Raw genomic sequence first — 23929 nt, 5'->3', positions numbered from 1 at the left:
TTTTTCAGCAGGCTTAGGATTCTGCTTTCTCAAGTCTATTCACTTTCAGATTCCAAACTTTTGTTGACTTTTCTTTTCTACTCTTGTCTCCTGTCTACTTCTCTCTGTCTATAAAGATTTTGCTCTTGTGAAATCCCTTTACTATTATCGTAGAGAGGTTTAGGGAAAGGATGGTGATCGCCACATATGCAAGATTTTACATATATAGTAAATATATATATAAATATATAATACTATATAATACATATTATATTATATATAAATATATAATACTATATAATACATATTATATATAAATATATAATACTATATAATACATATTATATTATATATAAATATATAATACTATATAATACATAATATATTATATTATATTTAAATATATAATACTATATAATACATAATATATTATAAATAAATATATAATATGTAATACATTATATATAAATATATAATATATAATACATAATATATTATATGTAAATATATAATATGTAATACGTAATATATTATATATAAATATATAATATACAATACGTAATATATTATATATAAACATATAATATACAATACGTAATATATTATATATAAACATATAATATACAATACGTAATATATTATATATAAACATATAATATATAATACGTAATATATTATATATAAACATATAACATATAATACGTAATATATTATATATAAACATATAACATATAATACGTAATATATTATATATAAACATATAACATATAATACGTAATATATTATATATAAACATATAATATATAATACGTAATATATTATATATAAACATATATAATACGTAATATATTATATATAAATATATAATATATAATACGTAATATATAAATATATAATATATAATACGTAATATATATAAATATATAATATATAATATATAATACGTAATATATAAATATATAATATATAATACGTAATATATAAATATATAATATATAATACGTAATATATAAATATATAATATATAATATATTATATGTAAATATATAATATATAATACATAATATATGATATATAAATATATAATATATAATACATAATATATTATATATAAATATATAATATATAATACATAATATATTATATATAAATATATAATATATAATACATAATATATTATATATAAATATATAATATATAATACATAATATATTATATATAAATATATAATATATAATACATAATATATTATATATAAATATAATATATAATACATAATATATTATATTTTAATATATAATACATAATATATTATTTATAAATATATAGTAATATATAATGCATAATATAATATATAAATATATAATATATAATACATAATATATATTATATAATATATAATACATAATACATAATATATATTATATAATATATAATACATAATATATAATATAATATATAATACATAATATATAATATAATATATAATACATAATATATATTATATAATATATAATACATAATATATATTATATAATATATAATACATAATATATATTATATAATATATAATACATAATATATATTATATAATATATAATACATAACATATATTATATAATAATATGTTATAGATTATATATTATATAATATATAATACATAATATGTTATATAATAATATATAATACATAATATATATTATATAATATATATTATATAATATATATTATATAAGTATATATTATATAATATATATTATATAATATATATTATATAAGTATATATTATATAAGTATATATAATATTATATATTATACATTATTATATAAGTATATATAATATATTATATATTATACATTATTATATAAGTATATAATAATATATAATACATAATACATTATATATAAGTATATAATAATATATAATACATTATATATAAGTATATAATAATATATAATACATTATATATAAGTATATAATAATATATAATACATTACATATAAGTATATAATAATATATAATACATTATATATAAGTATATAATATATAATACATTATACATAAGTATATAATATATAACACATTATATATAAAAGTATATAATAATATATAATACATTATATATAAGTATATAATAATATATAATACATTATATATAAGTATATAATAATATATAATACATTATATATAAGTATATAATAATATATAATACATTATATATAAGTATATAATAATATATAATACATTATATATATATATTTATATATATATATATAGCTGAAAGCCTTTTAATGATTCCCAATATTGCAATATTGAAATAATGATATTGTAGACTTTGGTGATTTTCCAAATTCAGTATCAGAGATTAAGTTAAACTTTACCCAAACACACTTCACAGCTGTAGGAGAGGACAGTTTTCCTACAGTGCTGTGAGTTCCTGGGGTTCCCTTTCATATCTTTTCTTACCACTTGGATTCTTCCACTTATTAGTCTAGACATGAAACTCAGCTCTCTCCAAGTTTCTACAGAATTCCACTTGCTCTTCAGGATTTCATGAGTTTAGCAGATTTTTAGAAGTTATTCAGTGTCAGGCAGTGTTCTAGGACAGGTCCTATCACAGGGAATATGGCCTTTGGCTACGTTCTCCTCCCTGTAGTGTGTCTGGATCACAGAACACTTCTATCTAAACACAGATGCCTCAGTGTCTTAGCTTGTACCCCAAGAGGTATATTGATAAATACTTTTTGTGGCATATCATAACAATTGAAAATAGGAGAAAATTTAAGTCATCTCATTCAGAAATTATGAAAGTCTCAGGAAAGTGTTGGGTGTTAAAACCTCTTGCCCTCTGAAGTTAGGTAATAAGAGAAAGCATATTCTGTAAAACTAACCATTTGCATTTCAGAGAATAGCATTGGTGGGAATTCAAGAAGAAGAATATCAAAGATAATCATGGAAGCCTCACTTGAGCATTTAACACATACCAACACTTTTCCTTTGCTCATCTCGCTATTCGTAGTATAGATGAGGAAACTGCAGCTTAGGATAGGTAAAAACAAAACAAAATAAAACAAAAACCTTGCCTAAATGTTCATGAGTAGCGAAGGAGCAAATAGCAGGGCTGGGATTCCTTCTTTGGCAGCCTGACTCAGGGCATGTGCTCTTATCCATACTCACATCCCACTAAGAATGTGGAATGCTCTTTTTCACAGATGCATCTGCATGCACATAACTTTAGAAATAGAAAACAGGTGGAATGGTATTTTCCTACTTCTTACTACACTGTGATTTATAAGGCCTGGATTACCAGTAGCTGGGTCCTCTCTGCCATCCCAGGACTGCAAAGCTTCCACATTTCTGAGCAGGGACCAGGGCCTGAGCTTCAGGACCACATCTGAATCTAGTCCTGAGCTTCAGGACCATATCATTGCAGCTGTCAGGATTGCATTGTCAGGGTCTAGGGGCTCTCCTAGCCACTGTCATTCCTGTTCCAGCAGACCTTGCTTACAATCTTCTCTCTGTGTTCTGGGGTTCTTCTTTACTCTGCTGCTGCCAAGACTCAGTGTGGGCTATCTCCACTCTGGGAAACCGCTGGAACCAAACTGGAAGTAAACTACATACTATGGGCTGAGAGAAGAACACTGGCCTTTGATACTAGTAGGAACAGTTTTCACATGGTTTGATAAAATTCATCTCCTTTTTCTTTTTTGTTATACTTTAAGTTCAGTTTTGTGTAGATTCTGAATATTAGTCCTTTGTCAGATGTATAGATTGTGAAGATTTTCTTCCACTCTGTGGATTGTCTGTTTACTCTGCTGACTGTTCCTTTTGATGTGCAAAAGCTCTTTAGTTTAATTAGGTCCCAGCTGTTTATCTTTGTTTTTACTGCATTTGCTTTTGGGTTCTTGGTCATGAAATCCTTGCCTAAGCCAATGTCTAGAAGGGTTTTTCCAATGTTACCTTCACATTTTTATAGTTTCACGTCTTAGGTTTAAGTCCTTAATCCATCTTCAGTTGATTTTTGTTTAAGGTGAAAGATGAGGATCCAGTTTCATTCTCCTACATGTGGCTAGCCAATTATCCCAGCACCAGTTGTTGAAAAGGGGGGACTTTATGTTTTTGTTTGCTTTGTTGAAAATCAGTTGGCTGTAAGTATTTGCGTTTATTTCTGGGTTCTCTATTCTGTTCCATTGGTCTACGGATCTATTTTTATATCAGTACCATGATGTTTAGGTGACTATGGCCTTATAGTTTAGTTTGAAATCAGGTAGTATGATGCCTCCAGATTTGTTCTTTTTGCTTAATCTTGCTTTGGCTATGCAGGCTCTTTTTGGTTTCATATGAATTTTAGAATTTTTTTTTCTAATTCTGTGAAGAATAATGGTGATATTTTTATGGGGATTGCATTGGATTTGCAGATTGCTTTTGGCAGTATGGTCATTTTCACAATATTGATTCTACCCATCCATGAGCATGGGATGTGTTTCCATTTGTTTGTGTCATCTATGATTTCTTTCAGTAATGTTTTGTAGTTTTCCCTGTAGAGGTCTTTTGCCTCCTCGGTTAGGTATATTCCTAAGTATTTTTATTTATTTATTTTTGCAGCTAATGTAAAAGGAATTGAGTTTTTGATTTGACTCTCTGCTTAGTTGCTGTTGGTGTATAGAAGAGGTACTGATTTGTGTACATTAATCTTTTATCTGGAAACTTTGCTGAATTCTTTTATCAGTTCTAGGAGCTTTCTGGAGGAGTCTTTAGGGTTTTCAAGGTAAACTATCTTATCATCAGCAAACAGTGACAGTTTCACTTCCTCTTTCCTGATCTGGATGCCCTTTATTTCTTTCTTGTCTGATTACTTTGGGATCAGACTTTCAATACGACGTTGAAGAGGAGTGGTGAGAGTGGGCATCCTTGTCTTGTTCCAGTTCTCAGAGGGAATGCTTTCAACTTTTCCCCATTCAGTGTTATGTTGGCTGTGGGTTTGTCACAGATGGCTTTTATTACATTGAGGGATGTCCCTTGTATGCCAATTTTGCTGAAAGTTTTAATTATAAAGGGATGCTGGATTTTGTTGAATGCTTTTCCTTCATCTATTGAGACGATCATGTGATTTTTGTTTTTAATTCTGTTATCTGGTGTATCACATTTATTGACTTATGTATGTTAAACTGTCCCTACATATCTGGTATGAAACCCTCTTGATCATGGTGGATTATCTTTTTAATATGTTGTTGGATTCAGTTAGCTAGTATTCTGTTAAGGATTTTAGCATCTGTGTTCTTCAGGGATATCAGTCTGTAGTTTTCTTTATTGGTTGTGTCCTTTCCTGATTTTGGTATTAAGGTGATGCTGGCTTCATAGAATGAAGTAGGGAGGGTTCCTTCTTTCTCTATCTTGTGGAATAGTATCAAAAGGATTGGTACCAATTCTTCTTTGAATGTCTGGTAGAATTCTGCTGTGAATCTGTCTGTTCCTGGACTTTTTTATGTTGGTAATTTTTTAATTACCATTTCAATCTCACTGCTTGTTTTTGGTCTGTTCAGGGTATCTGATTCTTCCTGATTTAAGCTAGGAGGGTTGTATTTTTTCCAGGAATTTATCCATCTCTTCTAAGTTTTCCAGTTTACGTGCATAAAGGTGTTCATAGAGCCTTGACTGATCTTTTGTATTTCAGTGGTGTCAGCTGTAATATCACCTGTTTAGTTTCTTAGTGAGGTTATTTGGATTTTCTCTCTTTTTTTCTTGGTTAATCTTGCTAGTGGTCTATCAATTTTATTTATCTTTTCAAAGAACCAGCTTTTTGTTTCATTTATCTTTTGTATTTTTTGTTTGTTTGTTTCTTTCAATTTCATTTAGTTCTGCTCTGATCTTGGTTATTTCCTTCCTTATGCTGCTTTTGTGTTTGTTTTTTTCTTGTTCTAGTTACTTGAGGTGCAACCTTAGACTGTCTGTTTGTGCTCTTCAGACTTTCTGATGTGGGTGTTTAAGGCTATGAACTTTCCTCTTAGTACTGCCTTAGCTGTATCCCAGAGGTTTTGATAGGTTGTGTCATTATTGTCACTCAGTTCAAAGAATTTTTAAATTTCCATCTTGATTTTTTTTTGACCTAGTGTTCATTCAGGAGCAGGTCATTTAACTTCCATGTATTTGCGTGGTTTTGAAGGTTCCTTTTGGAATTGATTTCCAGTTTTATTCCACTGTGGTCTAAGAGAATGCTTGATATAATTTTAATTTTCTTAAATTTTTTGAGGTTTCTTTTATGACCTATCATATGGTCTATCTTGGAGAAAGTTCCATGTGCTGTTGAATAGAATGTGTATTCTGCAGTTGTTGGATGAAATGTTCTATATATATCTGTTAAGTCCATTTGTTCCAAGGTATAGTTTAAATCCATTGTTTCTTTTTTGATTTTCTGTCTTGATGACCTGTCTAGTGCTGTCAGTGGAGTATTGATGTCCCCCACTAGTACTGTGTTGCTATCTATCTCATTTCTTAGGTCTGCTAATAATTGTTTTATAAATTTGGGAGCATTAGGTGCATATGTTTAGGACTGTGATATTTTCCTGTTGGATAAGGCCTTTTACCATTATATAACGTCCCTCTTTGTCTCTTTTAACCACTGTTGCTTTAAAGTTTGTTTTGTCTGATATACAAATAGCTATCCCTGCTCACTTTTGGTGTCCATTTGCATGAAATGCCTTTTTCCAGCCCTTTAAGTTTATGTGAGTCCTTATGTTTTAGGGGAGTCTCCTAAAGGCAGGAGATGGTTGGTGAGTTTTTATCCATTCTGCGATTCTGTATCTTTTATTAAGTGGAGCATTAAGGCCATTTACATTCAACGTTAGTATTGAAATATGAGGTACCATTGCATTCATCATGCAATGGTATTTTTGTTTTATAGGTCCTGTGTGATTTATGCTTTACTAAGGTTCTGTTTTGATGTGTTTCCAGGATTTGTTTCAAGGTTTAGAGCTCCTTTTAGCAGTTCTTGTAGTGGTGGCTTGGTAACGGTGAATTCTCTCAGCATTTGCTTGTCTGAATATGACTGTATCTTTCCTTCATATATGATGCTTAGTTTCGCTGCACACAAAATTCTTGGCTGATAATCGTTTTGTTTGAGGAAGCTGAAGATATGGCCCCAATCCCTTCTAGCTCGTAGGGTTTCTTCTGAGAAATCTGCTGTTAATCTGATAGGTTTTCCTTTATAGGTTACCTGGTGCTTCTGTCTCACAGCTCTTAAGATTCTTTCCTTTGTCTTAACTTTGAATAACCTGATGACAATGTGCCTAGGTGAAGATCTTTTTGTGATACATTTCCCAGGTGTTCCTTGCGCTTCTTGTATTTGAATGTCTAGATCTCTAGCAAGGCTGGGGAAGTTTTCCTCAATTATTCCCCCAAATATGTTTTCCAAGCTTTTAGAATTGTCTTCTTCAGGAACACTGATTATTCTAAGGTTTGGTCATTTAACATAATCCCAGACCCCTTGGGGGCTTTGTTCATATTTTCTTATTCTTTTTTGTCTTTGTTGGATTGGGTTAATTCAAAGACCTTGTCTTCGAGCTCTGAATTTCTTTTTTCTACTTGTTCAATTCTATTGCTGAGATTTTCCTGAGCATTTCACATTTCTAAAGGTGTGTCCAAAGCTTCCTGAATTTTTGATTGTTTTTTATTTAAGCTGTCTATTTCCTTGAATATTTCTCCCTTCACTTCTTGTATCATTTTTTGGATTTCCTTACATTGGGTTTCAGCTTTCTCTGGTCCCTCCCTGATTAGCTTAATAACTAACCTCCTTAATTCTTTTTCAGGCAAATCAGGGATTTCTCCTTGGTTTGGATTCATTGCTGGTGAACTAGTGTGATTTTTAGGGGTGTTGAAGAGCCTTGTTTTGTCATATTACGAGGGTTGGTTTTCTGGTTCCTTCTCATTTGGGTAGGCTCTGTCAGAGGGAAGGTCTAGGGCTGAAGGCTGTTGTTCAGATTTCTTTTTTGTCCCACAGGGTATTCTCTTGATGTAGTACTCTCCCCCTTTTCCTGTGGATGTGGCTTCCTGTGAGCCAAACTGCAGTGATTGTTGTCTGTCTTCTGGGTCTAGCCACCCAGCCAGTCTACCTGGCTCCAGCCTGGTACTGGAGGTTGTCTGCACAGAGTCCTGTGATGTGAACCATCTGTGGGTCTCTCAGGTGTGGATATCAGTGCCTATTCCACTGGAGGTGGCAGAGGGTACAGTGGATTCTGTGAAGGTCCTTAGCTTTGGTGGTTTAATGCTCTATTTTTGTCCTGGTTGGCCTTCTGCCAGGAGGTGGCACTTTGCAGAAAGCATCAGCTGTAGTAGTGTGGAGAGGGACCGGCGGTAGGCGGGGCCTTAGACCTCCCAAGATTATATGCCCTTTGTCTTCCACTACCAGAAAGGTGGGTAGGTAGGGAAGGACTATGGGGAGTGGGACTAGGCCTGTCTGAGCTCAGACTCTCTTTGAGTGGGTCTTGCTTCAGCTGCTGTGGGGCATGGGGGTGAGATTTCCAGGACACTGGAGTTGTGGAAGTATTATGGCTGCCTCTGCTGAGTCATGGAGGTTGTCAGGAAAGTAGGGGAAAGCCGGTAGTCACAGGCCTCACCCAGCTCCTGTGCAAACTGAAGGGCTGGTCTCACTCACACTGTGACCCCAACAACAGCCCCAATTCTGTTTCCAGGTGGAGGGCAAGATGGGCTTGAAAACTTGCCCGAGGCTGTCTGCCTCCCAGCTGTGAAAGAAAAAGGCTTTAGTTCTTCCCCAGCCTGTGAAGTCTGCAAGCTGGATTCAGATTTGTGCTCTCCCCCGAGTTCTGGCCAGGAAGATTTTTGCCCTATTAAAATTGTTACAAAGTTCACCTAGAGAATTCCTTCTCCCTGTGGAGTTTTAACCCCTGCTCCTCTGGCCACCCTCCAGATGGATCCCTGTGGTGCCAGGCAGGAATGGGCTGCTTGGGGACCCAGAGAGCTTGCAGGGCCTTTCTGCTGCTTCCTCTACCCGTGTATTTCTCTTGGCTTGGCTCTCTAATTTAACTCAGCTCCAGGTAAAGTCTGAAACTTCTCCCACAAACAAACCTTCAACTTCTCCAGTGGGGTGTGTGTTTGGGAGAGGAGGGCCTCCCTTTCTCACTTCTACAGTTGGGGCACTCACAGTATTTGGGGTGTCTCCTGGGTCCTGCAGGAGCAGTCTGCTTCCATCAGAGGGTCTGTGGGTCCTCTCAGAATTGCTGTTTTTTTCTTGCAGTCAATCTGGAGCTAAAATTCACAGTGCAAGCCTCCATACACTGCTCTGTACAGGTGCAATCTAGTCCTGCCTCCCATGCACCATGATTCTCCCTCCTCTCAGATTCCCTTAATTTCATCTTTAAAATGGAGATGATTTTGGTTCTGCATGTGAGGAGCTTGGAAGTCATCACTTCCATCTTCACACTAGAAAAAAGCTGAACAAACTAAAAATCAACAACTCTTCTTATATCTATCAGAGAAATGAAGTCACAGGGCAAATCACTGCCCCTTGTAATTGGAGTGACAGACAGGCAGATAAAGAAAATCACAACTTAACAGAGCAGAAACTTCTGTGGGAACTAGCACTGAAGTAGAAAAACCTGAACTGGCCGGGCGCAGTGCCTCACACCTGTAATCCTAGTACTTTGGGAGGCCGAGGCAGGAGGATCTCTTGAGGTCAGGAGTTCAAGATCATCTTGGCCAACATAGTGAAACCCTGTTTCTACTAAAAATACAAAAATTAGCCGAATGTGTTGGTGGGCACCAAGCATTTGTAATCCCTGCTACTTGGGAGGCTGAGACAGGAGACTCGCTTACACCCGGGAGGTAGAGGTTGCAGTGAGCCAAGATTGTGCCATTGCACTCCAACCTGGGTGACAAGAGTGAAACTCCATCTCAAAAAATAAAAAAGAGGTCTTCCGTTCCAAGATGGCCAAATAGGAACAGCTCTGGTCTGCAGCTCCCAGCATGTTCGACACTGAAGACGGGTGATTTCTGCATTTCCAACTGAGGTACCTGGTTCATCTCATTAGGACTGGTTGGACAGTGGGTGCAGCCCATGGAGGGTGAACTGAAGCAGGGTGGGGCGTCACCTCAGCCGGGAAGCACAAGGGGTCAGGGATTTCCCTTTCCTAGCCAAGGGAAGCCGTGACAGACTGTATCTGGAAAAATGGGACACTCTGCCCAAATACTGTGCTTCTCCCATGGTCTTAGCAACAGGCAGACCAGGAAATTCTCTCCTGTGTGTGGCTTGGCAGGTCCCACGCCAACGCAGCCTTGCTCACTGATAGCACAGCAGTCTGAGATTGACCTGCAAGGTGGCAGCCTGATGGGGGAGGGGCATCCACCGTTGCTGAGGCTTGAATAGGTAAAGTGGCTGAGAAGCACAAATTGGGCAGAGCCCACCACAGCTCAGCAAGGCCTACTGCCTCTATAGACTCCCCATCTGTGGGCAGGGCATAGCTGAACAAAAGGCAGCAGAAACTTCTGCAGACTTAAACGTCCCTGTCTGACAGCTCTGAAAAGAGCAGTGGTTCTCCCAGCGCAGGGTTTGAGCTCTGAGAATGGACAGACTGCCTCTTCAAGTGGGTCCCTGAGCCCCGTGTAGCCTAACTGGGAGACACCTCCCAGTAGGGTCCGACAGACCTCATACCGGTGGGTGCTCCTCTGGGATGAAACTTCCAGAGGAAGGATCAGGCAGCAATATATGCTATTCTGCAATATTTGCTGTTCTGCAGTCTCTGCTGGTAATACCCAGGCAAACACGGTCTGGAGTAGTGGACCTCCAGCAAACTCCAACAGACCTGCAGCTGAGGGACCTGTTAGAAGGAAAACTAACAAACAGAAAGAAATAGCATCGACATCAACAAAAAGGACATCCACACCAAAACCCCATCTGTAGGTCACAAACATCAAAGACCAAAGGTAGATAAAACTGCAGATGGGGAGAAACCAGAGCAGAAAAGCTGAAAATTCCAAAAACCAGCGCACCTCTTCTCCTCCAAAAGATTGCAGCTCCTTGCCAGCAACAGAACAAAGCTGGATGGAGAATGACTGACGAGTTGACAGAAGTAGGCTTCAGAAGGTCAGTAATAACAAACATCTCTGAGCTAAACGAGCATGTTCTAACCTGTCGCAAGGAAGGTAAAAACCTTGAAAAAAGGTTAGATGAATGGCTAACTAGAATAAACAGTGTAGAAAGGACCTTAAGTGACCTGATGGAGTTGAAAACTGTGGCATGAGAACTTTGTGATGTATGCACAAACTTCAATAGCCAATTCGATCAAGTGGAAGAAAGGATATCAGTGATTGAGAATCAAATTAATGAAATAAAGCAAGAAGACAAGATTAGAGAAAAAAGAGTAAAAAGAAATGAACAAAGCCTCCAAGAAATATAGAACTATGTGAAAAGACCAAAGATACGTTTGATTAGTGTACCTGAAAGTGATGGGGAGAATGGAACCAAGTTGGAAAACACTCTTCAGGATATTATCCAGGAGAACTTCCCCAACCTAGCAAGGCAGGCCAACATTCAAATTCAGGAAATACAGAGAACACCACAAAGATACTCCTCAAGAATCACAACCCCAAGACACATAATTGTCAGATTCACCAAGGTTGAAATGAAGGAAAAAGTGTTAAGGGCAGCCAGAGAGAAAGGTAGGGTGACCCACAAAGGGAAGCCCATTAGACTAACAGCTGATCTCTCGGCAGAAACCCTACAAGCCAGAAGAGAGTGGGGGCCAATATTCAACATTCTTAAAGAAAAGAATTTTCAACTCAGAATCTCATATCCAGCCAAACTAAGTTTCATAAGTGAAGGGGAAATAAAATCCTTTACAGACAAGCAAATCCTTTACAGACAAGCAAATCCTTTACAGACAAGCAAATGCTGAGAGATTTTGTCACCACCAGGCCTGCCTTACAAGAGCTCCTGAAGGAAGCACTAAACATGGAAGGAAACAACCAGTACCAGCCACTGCAAAAACATCCCAAATTGTAAAGACCATCAATGCTATGAAGAAACTGCATCAATTAATTGGCAAAATAACCAGCTAACATCATAATGACAGGGTCAAATTCACACATAACAATATTAACCTTAAATGTAAATGGGCTAAATACCCCAATTAAAAGACACAGACTGGCAAATTGGATAAAGAGTCCAAACCCATCAGTGTGCTGTATTCAGGAGACCCATCTTACGTGCAGAGACACGTGTAGGCTCAAAATAAAGGGATGGAGGAAGATCTACCAAGCAAATGGAAAGCAAAAAAAGAGCAGGGGTTGCATCTGACAAAGGGCTAATATCCAGAATCTACAAAGAATCTACAAAGAACTTAAACAAATTTACAAGAAAAAAACAACCCCATCAAAAATTGGGCAAAGGATATGAACAGACACTTCTCAAAAGAAGACATTTATGCAGCCAACAGACACATGAAAAAATGCTCATCATCACTGGCCATCAGAGAAATGCAAATCAAAACCACAATGAGATACTATCTCATGCTAGTTAGAATGGCGATCATTAAAAAGTCAGGAAACAACAGGTGCTGGAGAGGATGTGGAGAAATAGGAACACTTTTACACTGTTGATGGGAGTGTAAATTAATTTAACCATTGTGCAAAACAGTGTGGCAATTCCTCAAGGATCTGGAACTAGAAATACCATTTGACTCAGAGATCCCATTACTGGGTATATACCCAAATGATTATAAATCATGCTACTATAAAGACACATGCACACATATATTTATTGTGGCACTATTCACAATAGCAAAGACTTGGAACCAACCCAAATGTCCATCAAAGATAGACTGGATTAAGAAAATGTGGCACATATACACCATGGAATACTATGCAGCCATAAAAAATGATGAGTTCATATCCTTTGTAGGGACATGGATGAAGCTGGAAACCATCATTCTCAGCAAACTATCACACAAGGACAGAAAACCAAACACAGCATGTTCTCACTCATAGGTGGGAATTGAACAATGAGAACACTTGGACTTAGGGCGGGAAACATCACACACTGGGACATGTTGGGGAGTGGGGAGGAGGGGGAGGGATAGCATTAGGAGAAATACCTAATGTAAATGACGTGTTAATGGGTGCAGCAAACCAACATGGCACATGTGACCTATGTAACAAACCTGCATGTTGTGCACATGTACCTAGAACTTAAAGTATAATAAAGAAAAGAAAAACCTGAACTATAATTGCATTGCTGGAGGCTCAGTGTGGACCAGTCAGAGAGAAAAATTCCAGGGGATGCCAGTCTTAGGGAGCCCCTTCATACTTTTTACATTTTACCTTCAGGAGCCCTAGCAGGTCCTCCAGTGAAGATCAGAGAAAAATGTCTCATTTTTCCAGCAGGGGAAAGGGGAAAGTAGCCTTTGAAATGTACCAGAAGGTTCTGTTCCTTTAAAAGGGGGATGCTAATGGTTGAACTAGTTACACCTTCTAGGGATAGTGCAAAGATTAGGTGTGATAATACATGTAAAGCACATAGAGCATGTAAGACCCGTGCTGCTGTTATTATTTAGCCATATTCCTATACATAAGCTGAGGGTTATTCACCTCTACTAAAGAAGCTACACATCAGTTGGACATCCAGAGAAAGGCTGAAAGGAGAAAGGTGAAATTTAGCTTGAGGAATGCCTTTATACCTTTAAAATGTATAGTGGTTTGCATCTTGAAAGCATTACCATAATTTGGCATACTATTGTATACATTCTCCTATGAATCCCATAAAGTAGTTATTCATTCCCTGCTAAGGTAAAGAAAAAAGATAAATAAAATTTCTGAATCTGACCTTTTCCGGGCCCCTTTACTTCAGAAGCCAGGATTAGGATTTAAACTTTCCAGCGTCTTGGCCACTTCCTGTTCCCTGGGCAGCCCTTTCAGCTTGATGGTGAGTTTTAAGCAGTGAACTGGTTCCTGCAAGAGCAAACAGTAGCAGATACATGGAGAAATTGCTGGCCAGAGATTGCAAAGCACATCACAATTCTAATCGATTCTGAGAGACAAACGTGGAGACCTGCAAACCTGTGCACAGATGAGGACTTTCACCAGGAGAAATCGCCTGGAGTCCAGATGACAGACTTTTGGAGATGCTAACTTCAAATGTTTTCTTTCTTGGCTTTAAAAATTTAGCCTTTACTTTGAAGCTGTCAGAAAAAAATGATTTTTGTTTTTCTGTGTGTGTGTGTGTGTGTGTGTGTGTACATATGTTTTTATTTCTCTTGGGCAAATCCCTAGGAGTGGGATTGTTAGGTCATATGGTAAATACAATTTAACTTCATGAGAAACTGCTAAACTGTTTGTCAGAGAGGCTGTGCCATTTTAAACAGTCTCAGCAGCAATTGATGAGCATTCCAGTTGCTCCACATCCTTGCCAGCAATTGTTGTCAGGTTTTAATTTTTTTTTTCTAATTGTAGCTGTTATAATAGGTATACAGTGGTATCTCACTGGGGTCTTAATTTACATTTTCTAATATTAACAATGTTGAGTATGTTTTTTGTTTGCAATTTGCCATTTTCTTTTCTTTTTTTCACAGGTGACAATGATTGAGGTTTGAATTTATGTGTTTCTGCACTTCCAATACATATATCCCATCCTTATTTTTACCCTTCTAATTTCAAAGAAGAATTGCATTTTTTTTTGGATAATTTACCCTAGTTCCTCCTTCCATTCTTTACTTTAGCAGGGAATGACTCAGACTATTATCAATAGTAGTAGCTGGAACATAGTAACTTTATTTTATTTAACCTTTAAGTTTAGGGGTACGTGCGCAGGTTTGTATATAGGTAAATTTGTGTCATGGAGTTTGTTGTACAGATTATTTCATCATCCAGGTATTAAGCCCAGCACCCCTTAGTTATTTTTCCTAATCCTCTCCCTCCTCCCCACCCTTCACTGTTCTATAGGCCCCAGTGTATTTTGTTCCCCTCTATGTGTCCGTGTGTTCTCATCATTTAGCTACCACTTGTAAGTGAGAACATGAAGTATTTGGTTTTCTGTTCTTGAGTTAGTTTGCCAAGAATAATGGCCTCCAGCTCCATCCCATGTTCCTGCAAAAGACATTTTTATGGCTGCATAGGATTCCACGGTATATGTGCCACATTTTCTTTATCCAGTCTACCATTGGTGGGCATTTAGGTTGATTCCATTACTTTGCTATTGTGAATAGGGTGATAATGAACATATATGTGCATGTCTCTTTATAATAGAAAAATGTCTGGTCCTTTGGGTATATACCCAGTGGTGAGATCGCTGGGTCTAATGGCATTTCTGTTTTTAGGTCTTTGGGGAATTGCCACACTGTCTTCCACAATGGTTGAACTAATTTACACTCCTACCGACAGTATATAAGCATTCCTTTTTCTCTGCAGCCTTGCCAGAATCTGTTATTTTTTGATTTTTTAGTAATAGCCATTCTGACTGGTGTGAAATGGTATCTCATTGTGGTTTTGATTTGCATTTCTGTAATGATCAGTGATGTTGACCTTTTTTTCATGTGTTTGTTGGCCACATGTATGTCTGCATTTGAAAAGTGTCTGTTCATGCACTTTACCTACTTTTTAATGGAGTTTTTAATTGTTCTCTTGTAGATTTGTTTAAGTTCCTCATAAATGCGGTATATTAGACATTTGTTAGAGGCCTGTTCACTCTGTTGGTAGTTTCTGTTGCTGTACAGAAGCTCTTTAGTTTAATTAGAACCTATTTGCCAATTTTTGCTTTCGTTGCAGTTGGTTTTGGCATCTTTTGTCATGAAATCTTTGCCTGCTCCTACGTCAATAATGGTATTGCCTAGGTTGTCTTCCGGGGTTTTTATAGTTGTGTTTTATATTTAAGTCTTTAATCCATCTTGAGTTAGTTTTTGTATACCGTGTAAGGAAGGAGTCCAGTTTCAATCTTCTGCATACTGCTAGCCCGTTCTCCCAGCACCATTTATTGAATAGGGAGTCCTTTCCCCATTGCTTGTTTTTGTCAGGTTTGTTGAAGATCAGACAGTTGTAGGTGTGCGGTCTTATTTCTGGGTTCTCTATTCTGTTCCATTGGTCTATATGTCTTGTTTTTGTACCAGTAGCATGCTGTTTTGGTTATTGTAGCCCTGTAGTATAGTTTGAAGTTGGGTAGCATGATGCCTCCAGCTTTGTTCTTTTTGCTTAAGATTGCCTTGGCTATTCATGCTCTTTTTTGGTTCAATATGAATTTTAAAATATTTTTTCTAGTTCTGTGAAGAATATCATTGGTAGTTAAATAGGAATATCATTGAATCTATAAATTGCTTTGGGCAGTATACCCATTTTAATGATATTGCTTCTTCCTATCCATGAGCAAGGACTATTTTTCCATTTGTTTGTGTCATCTCTGATTTCTTTGAGCAGTGTTTTGTAGTTGTTTTTGTAGAGATCTTTCAGTTCCCTGGTTAGCTGGTTAGCTGGTTAGCTGTGTTCCTAGGTGTGTGTGTGTGTGTGTGTGTATATATATATTTGGCAGTTGTGAATGGAATTGTATTCCTGATGTAGCTTTCAACTTGACTGTTATTGGTGTATAGGAATACTAGTGATTTTTGCACATTAATATTTTTGTATCACGAGACTTTGCTGAAGTTGTTTATCAGCTTAAGGAGCTTTTGGGCCAAGGCTACGAGGTTTTCTAAATATAGGATCATGTAGTCTGCAAACAGCGATAGTTTGACTCCCTGTCTTCCTATTTGGATGCCTTTGATTTCTTTCTCTTGCCTGATTGCCCTGACCAGGACTTCCAATACTGTGTTGAATAGGAGTGGTGAAAGAGGGCATCCTTGTCTTGTGCTGGTTTTCAAGGGGAATGCTTCCAGCTTTTGCCCATTCAGTATGAAACGTAATAACTTTGAAACAACTTATTTTTGTTTTTCCTCATCAGATCCACAGAATGGCTTAGTACAGTTTAGATTTGTGAGTGGCCAAGTGAATTCCTGTAAGTAATTTCTTTTTCCTGTGTTGTTTGAAAAACAAATGTGAACAACTCTGAAGGAGGCTGTGGTTACATGTTTTAATCAGAGGTAACCGATTTGGTTCCTGGTCAATAGAACTTCTGGGAAAACAGTAGTTAAAATTTAAAATGACACAACAATTAAATCCATGATCTATTCACTGCTGTTGAACCAAGGCCTACCTGGACCAACAACACAGTGGCTTTCCAAGACACCAACTTTTAAAGGTTAAGAATTTGCTTCACATTTTGAATTCCTTAATGACATTCTGTTGAGGCCTCACCCGTAGATTTATATATTCAACAGGCTAAAAAGTTAATTGTTATTTGTCTAAAAAGTGATTACCATTTTGATGAGGGCCTTAGATGAACACATAAAATACATACTGATCAAATTTAGGAATGACACAAATCTGAAAAAGATAACTAATATTTTTGATGAAGGGATTGTCAGATCACAATTGAATTATAAATCAAAGCAAACAAGAGGAAATTTAACAGAATACACATGAAGGTTGACACTTTCATAAAAAAATAAGTTGTCAGATATAGAATGGGAATAGAAGAAACCTATGTTCATAACAGTTAATGTGAAAATAGTGAAGAGCATTTTAAGTCAAGTGTGATAAGATGTAATGGTTTCATTCTACTTTGGACTAAGTAGATAAATATCTAGAATATTGTGACCAATTATGAAAGCCACACATGGGACTTTGAAAATCTGAAGAGGTGTCAGTTTTAACCTAGCAGGATGTGTTCAATTTTTCAGACACGTCCTATGTGGAAGAGAGGCTAAATCAGTTGGGATCATCCAAGCAGGAGGAGAGAAAGCTTATGGAGCCCGAGGGGTTCCTTCAGATACCTGAAGTTCTCTCTATGCTGTAAAGACTTCTTCACAGCATAGTAAACATCTTGCTGCTCAGTGTGAAGGATGAAGCTAGGACAACAACCTCAGATGATGGATGCCATGAAAGGGACATGGGATGGGTGGGAAGTTGCACGGCCTTTGAAGATTCTTTCCAACTCTATGGTTATTTGTTATTTGAAGTTCAAGATTAATGCCATTTGAAGAGTTATTTTTGTATATCTTTTATGAAATTTGATGTTCCCCTTGACTGTTCCTGTTTTCAAATTTCAGCTATGTTTCCCCATGAAAATTTTGAGAATGTTCACATGACTTTAGTATTTAGAGATATCACTAAACTTACATAGTGCCTGTCTGTAAACCTCTTTGACATTCGTATGCTGTCAAATTGCTTCACTTGTGGTCTCAGCAAGATTAGGGCTGTTTCTTTCTTCATCCTCTGAGCTAGGATTTATTTCATTATTCTGAAGTTATACAAAAACACACATACATTCCAAATGCATATCTTTTTGGCTCTTTGTGGAATCTTATTAGGTGTGTTAAATTAGGAAATAGTACAAAAAAAACCCCATAAACAGTCTTCAAGAGTAAGTGAGTTAATAACTTCTTCTAATTAATTCTTTAGAGGCTCTTCCTGAGAAGAATTTTTCTGGGTACACATGTCCACCAGCTCTGTGTCCCTCCTAGACCCCCTCTTTTGCCCCCATTACCTTCTTTGCTGCTACCACAACAAGGTATATTAGCCCTTGAAATTAAAGATATTGCTGTCCCAGTTGTGCTTGTCTTCACCTAAATGCATACAATCATATTCCAAAAGACTATATATTAGTGATATCTATATAGTTCACCCTTCATATACATGAGTTCCCATGTGTGGAGTGAACTAGTTGCAGATATAAAATATTTGGGAAAAAATTTCATGTGTACTGAACATGTATAGATGTTTTTTCTTGTTATCATTTCCTAAATAATACAGAATAATAACCACTGTTTACATAGCATTTACATTGTGTTAGGTATTATAAATAATCTGTACATAATTTAAACTGTACAGGAGAATATGCATAAGTTATATGTGAATACCACACCATTTTATATCAAGTACTTGAGCCATCTGCAGATTGTGGTGTCCATGGGAGGTACTGGAATCAACCCCTATAGATACCGAGGGACAATTATGTTTCTTCAGGTTTTGAAACCAACTTAATTTTGGAATGGGACCTGAAGTTGATAGCAGCAGTCTTCATTACAACTTTTGAGGTATCCTAGAGATCCTCAGGCCTCAGTTTGAATGCCACCGTAGGGTTATGGGGCTGCAATAGATAGTAAGCTATCAGGCCAAGTAAGTGAGCAGCTCTAGGAAATATATAGTGTCTCTTTTCTGGCTGTGGCTTAGCTAAACATTCTTACCAGATGCCCAAATCCAGTCTGGTTCATATGAAAAAAGGTAAAATAATCTTCTTAATGAAGGCCATTTTTAGGCCTGTTTGAATTTAGCAGCTCATATAGGAGAGGAGCATTAAATGATGAAAGGACAATGTCTGCAGGAATAGCACTGCCAAATTAAGCAGTTAACTGGCTTTCTGGGGGACCAGAAATCATCATGGCAAAAGATCATTGTTCAAACTAGTGGTCAAGAGTTGCAATCCTACTTTTGCCCTTTGGCCGGCATGTGTTGGGGAAAGTTGACCTTAGTATGTGGCTGGTGGGCCAAAAAAGAAAGTGATGCTATCTGCCTGTTTTAGAGGCCGACCTCTGCCCACTGGGAAGCGTTTGTTATAGGTTTTCACAATTTCTAAATATATTTGTGTGGCTGTATAGACTTAAAAAGAGAAATGCTTAAGCTTATGTTTAATAAGAAAATGTAAAATGCAATTTGAATCTTTATTATCCTTTACTTTCATGAAATACACACGGGTTTTTTGTTTGTCCTTATTCTTATACATAAAATTGCATTATCTTGCTGGCATTAAGTATTTGTAGAAGAGGAATACACGATCTCACCATTTCCCTTTTTCCTTTTTCCTCGGTTTTCTGTAAACATACGTGTACACACACACAGACACACACACACACACACACACACACCCCTGACTTCAGGTAACCAATGTTGTCCTAGATGAGGCTGAGCACTGTTTCCTGTTTCTAACATTTTTCCATCTCTTGGAGCCTCTTCCTTTTCCTCCCCCTACCCCAGAGAGAAACAAGTAACTATTAATCAGCTTTTATGGGAAATGGAAAATAGACTGTCTAGCCTAGCATTGTACAATAGAGCTTTCTGCAATTATGCCAATGTTCTGTATTTGCACTGTCCAGTATAGTAGCCATTAGTCATATGCTGCTATTTTGCACTTGAAATGTGGCTAGTAGGATTGAGGAACTGAATTTCTAATTTTGTTTCATGTTAATGTAAATTTAAATCACCATATGTGACTAGTGGCTACCATATTAAACAGAATAACAATTGCCAAATAATTTATAGCATCAGAAACTGTGCTGAGCAAATGTACTAATCAGTGGGATGCAACATTCTAAATACCTCTTTTCTATATTGAGCCAAATAGTACTTAGAAGTAATGCAATATCATTTTTGATAGATGTTAAGATGATCGTCAAAAAAGATGAATAAAAGCCAATATCCACCTAAAGCATTTGTAATTGATTGTAGAGACCATTTTCTATTATGCTAGATGCTTTACATATCTGCTTTACAGCTCTATCATCTATTATTTTTACAAGAATTCCAAGTTAGATATTATATTTTCCCATTTCATCTAAGGCAGGAAACTGCAGCACACCAATTTAAAATAACAAACCAAGGTCACACAGCCAGTAAAGAGTGGAGCCAAGTTTTGAACCCAGGTCAGGCTCTCTTTTGATGCATTTCACAATGAATATTTCCGACATGATCTTCTAGGGCACTTGTGCATGCCTCCCTAGTCGTCATTTGGAAGTAGGGCAGGTGTCAAGAACATGAGCCCTGGCACCACACTGCTTGTTTGAATCCTGCCTCTACTATTAACACCTATATGAAGTTGAGCAAGTTACTTAATAATATCTCTGGGCCTCAATTTTCTCATTTTAATATGGAAATATTAAAAGTACCCATCTCACTGGGTTACTGTGAGGGATTAAATAAGTTAGTATCCGGCACATTGTTTGAACTATATATATTTGCCATCATAATTATTTTTAATTTAAAAGACACTGCCATTTATGTTAGGATGTTGATTTGATAGGATAATAAATGAAGTAGAGATATGCTTTGGGTGTGCTTCCCTATGAAATAAGAGAGATTCGAATCATTCAGATAATTCAGGAAGAAATACCCTGCTGTTCAGCCACTTTGGTGTCTCTGTCAGTAGGATTATAAAGTTTCAGAGCCCACATGCCCTGGCCAATTTCTCATCTCTTTGCTTGTCATGTTACCCTTATAGACATCCCCTTTGGTGTCTTTGATTGGTTCTGAATGCTGAGCAGTGACATGCACCAACACAGCTGGAAAGGCCTGTAAGATTTGCTATTCTGTCTTCCAGCAGGGAATTATTGCCATGGATACCAATATCAGAGGAAGACTGGGGAGCACTCACCACTCGCCTCCTGAGTGTCTGACATCTGTTTCTGGCAAGGCCAATAATGAGTATGCTGCTAGCTTCATATCAAATGAGAGTCTGATCTACACCTGTTTTGTTTTTGTTTTGTTGTGTTTTTATCACAGATGGCCTCTGCCCAAGATGCCAGGTATGGCCAGAAAGACTCCTCTGATCAGAACTTTGACTACATGTTCAAATTACTCATCATCGGCAATAGCAGTGTGGGGAAAACATCTTTTCTATTCCGTTATGCAGATGACTCCTTTACATCTGCATTCGTCAGCACAGTTGGGATCGATTTCAAAGTAAAAACTGTATTCAAAAATGAAAAGAGAATCAAGCTTCAGATTTGGGTAAGTGGCTTTGAACTGGCAGTGTTCTTCAGGCTGGGGTGTTGAACATATCCATTTGTAAGGGAGAAACTTTCTGCCTTGTTCTATCCCCAGGGCATCCACAAGCCTCAATTTCCAGCTTCTTTGCTGCAGAACATTCTGTTTCAAAGAAAGTAGTGGTGATGCCTCTTTAAAACATGAGGGGTGAATTATTATGCCTTATTGTCATGTGGTGCTCCTTAAGAGTCTTCAGAATAAAAAAAAAATCCAAACCTCTATCTTGTTGGTGGTGGAAGGAACACTTTAAGTCTGGCTTTGCCTTTTATGATCTCTGTAACCTTGAGAAAGTCTGTGACTCCTTCTCTGACATTTTTGTAATCTATAAAATAAGCTAAGTGGTTCTGGGTTTTTAGGTCACAGAAAGCAGTCTCTCCTGGGCGTTTCAAAGAAGAAGATAAACAACCAAATATAGGAAAAGTGTAGGTTTAGACCCTTCATAAAGCTCCAGATAGAACTTCAAAGATGGTCTATTTATACTGTGCAAACTGTTTTCAACTCTAAGAGCTATGTTTATATATGCAAATAAAACAAATGAAATGAAATATTTATTTGAAACAGGGTCTTTCCAAAGTAGAAGGTTCTCCCAAAGTTTTGAGACCATTTGGCTAGCTTTTTGCCTCTCCTTACCTCCAGAAGAAGATCAGAGGTAGCTTAGCCAAACTGGTGGGATAAATTTAGGAGACCAGTGAGCAAAAAAAACAGAGGAAAATCTATGTGGATAGCAGGTCCAAGGCAATATAAAAGATGGAGCAGCCAATTAAAAAAAATTGTTACGCCAAAAAAGACTGATGTAGTAAATATTTTATGGACATCGTAATATGTACATAGGAAGAATGTTTCTACAGTAAGTTTTGGCACCTTTTTCCTGTTCTTTGTACCTCTGCCACTCAAATTGATTTGATCTGTAATCAGGCATTTCCCAAGAGGTGTTTTCTAGCTCCTTCTGAGACATTTACAACAGCTACTACCATTTGGTGCTGGTGCCGGGATTGATCATAGGACTGACAATAACCCTCCCTTCATAAATATGGAAAGCTAAAAACAAAAAACAAACAAATCGCAGAGTAGAGGATTTTAACTTTTTTAAAAAAGAAAACAGCCCTTTATTTAAAAATCTGTATAAACTGAATGACCTTTAAACATCCTAAAGGTCTTATTAAAGTAGAAATTTAAAGTAATATTTAAAGAGGCAGATATATACACAGACAGGTACCTTCTTATGTAGCTTACAATAGGCTGTTACTATTTTACTTGTTCTAACTCTAGAGTCTTTCAAATCGAATTATAAATCACATAAGAATTTGTACAAGTAGACCTTAGGCTGGGCATATTCCCTGCTCCATCATTCCCCAAAGCCATTTTTATTGGGAGTGTTCCTTTTCAGAAACTTGACCTCAATTAATGGAGATACCTATCACACACTCCTCTGTATGGAGACAGAAAAAGCTTTGTCCATTGCTTCAAGTATGGGTCCTGATTCATTCTCTTCCTTTTGAACTGCAGGCAATCCAATTGTTATATGATACATTTCGTATTAAGTTTTAAGGAAGGTTCCTTAATTCTCAGGGGCTTTGGTGAATGGAAAATTAAATTAATTTGGAAACGATACATCCCTTAACTCCATGACAAAGTTCTTTTTACTAATATGAAAGAACAATCATTCTTCTGGTTGATAGCTCCACTTTTTCCTCTCTTCTTTCTGTCGTAGAGATAATTAAAAATAGTGGTTAGATCATTTAGATAAAGCATGAGCATGGTGTGTTAAGCCAGTCTTATAATTTCTGGCAAATTTTCAGTGTAGGTTTTTGACAGAAATTCTTTGTTGAGGTACAAAATTATCTATCTTCAATGTAAATCAGATATATTTCAAATAATATAAATTATTTTTCACACTTAAAAATTATTTTCTTTAAAACAATGCTGGTACCAGGCCAGTGCTAATTCACTCACCTTTTATTTTGGGGCATTGAAATAAGTTATTTATGTCTACATCTCACTTCTGGATGAATATAGCTCTTCTCTGAGCCAACCAAAGCTCAGATCCCTGAGCTGCTTCTACTCTAATACCTCCTCATGCTGCTCAGTTTCCATAAGTTCATG

The 23929-nt window shown here is 36.4% G+C and overlaps 1 protein-coding gene across 2 annotated transcripts in view; it reads left to right on the top strand.

Moving 5' to 3' along the window:
* Positions 1-23929, top strand: part of RAB3C (RAB3C, member RAS oncogene family) — a 277296-nt gene that overhangs the window by 14195 nt on the left and 239172 nt on the right. For both annotated transcript variants that reach the window (XM_019013650.3, XM_004058811.5), the window contains exon 2: positions 21563-21790. In XM_019013650.3, coding sequence (XP_018869195.1) covers positions 21563-21790 — 228 coding nt within the window. The remainder of the gene's footprint in view (positions 1-21562; positions 21791-23929) is intronic.

Source organism: Gorilla gorilla, chromosome 19, assembly GCF_029281585.2.
Source record: "Gorilla gorilla gorilla isolate KB3781 chromosome 19, NHGRI_mGorGor1-v2.1_pri, whole genome shotgun sequence".
Taxonomy (NCBI): domain Eukaryota; kingdom Metazoa; phylum Chordata; class Mammalia; order Primates; family Hominidae; genus Gorilla; species Gorilla gorilla.
Note: the sequence above shows the minus strand (reverse complement) of the source record. Positions and strands in the feature narration are given on the sequence as shown.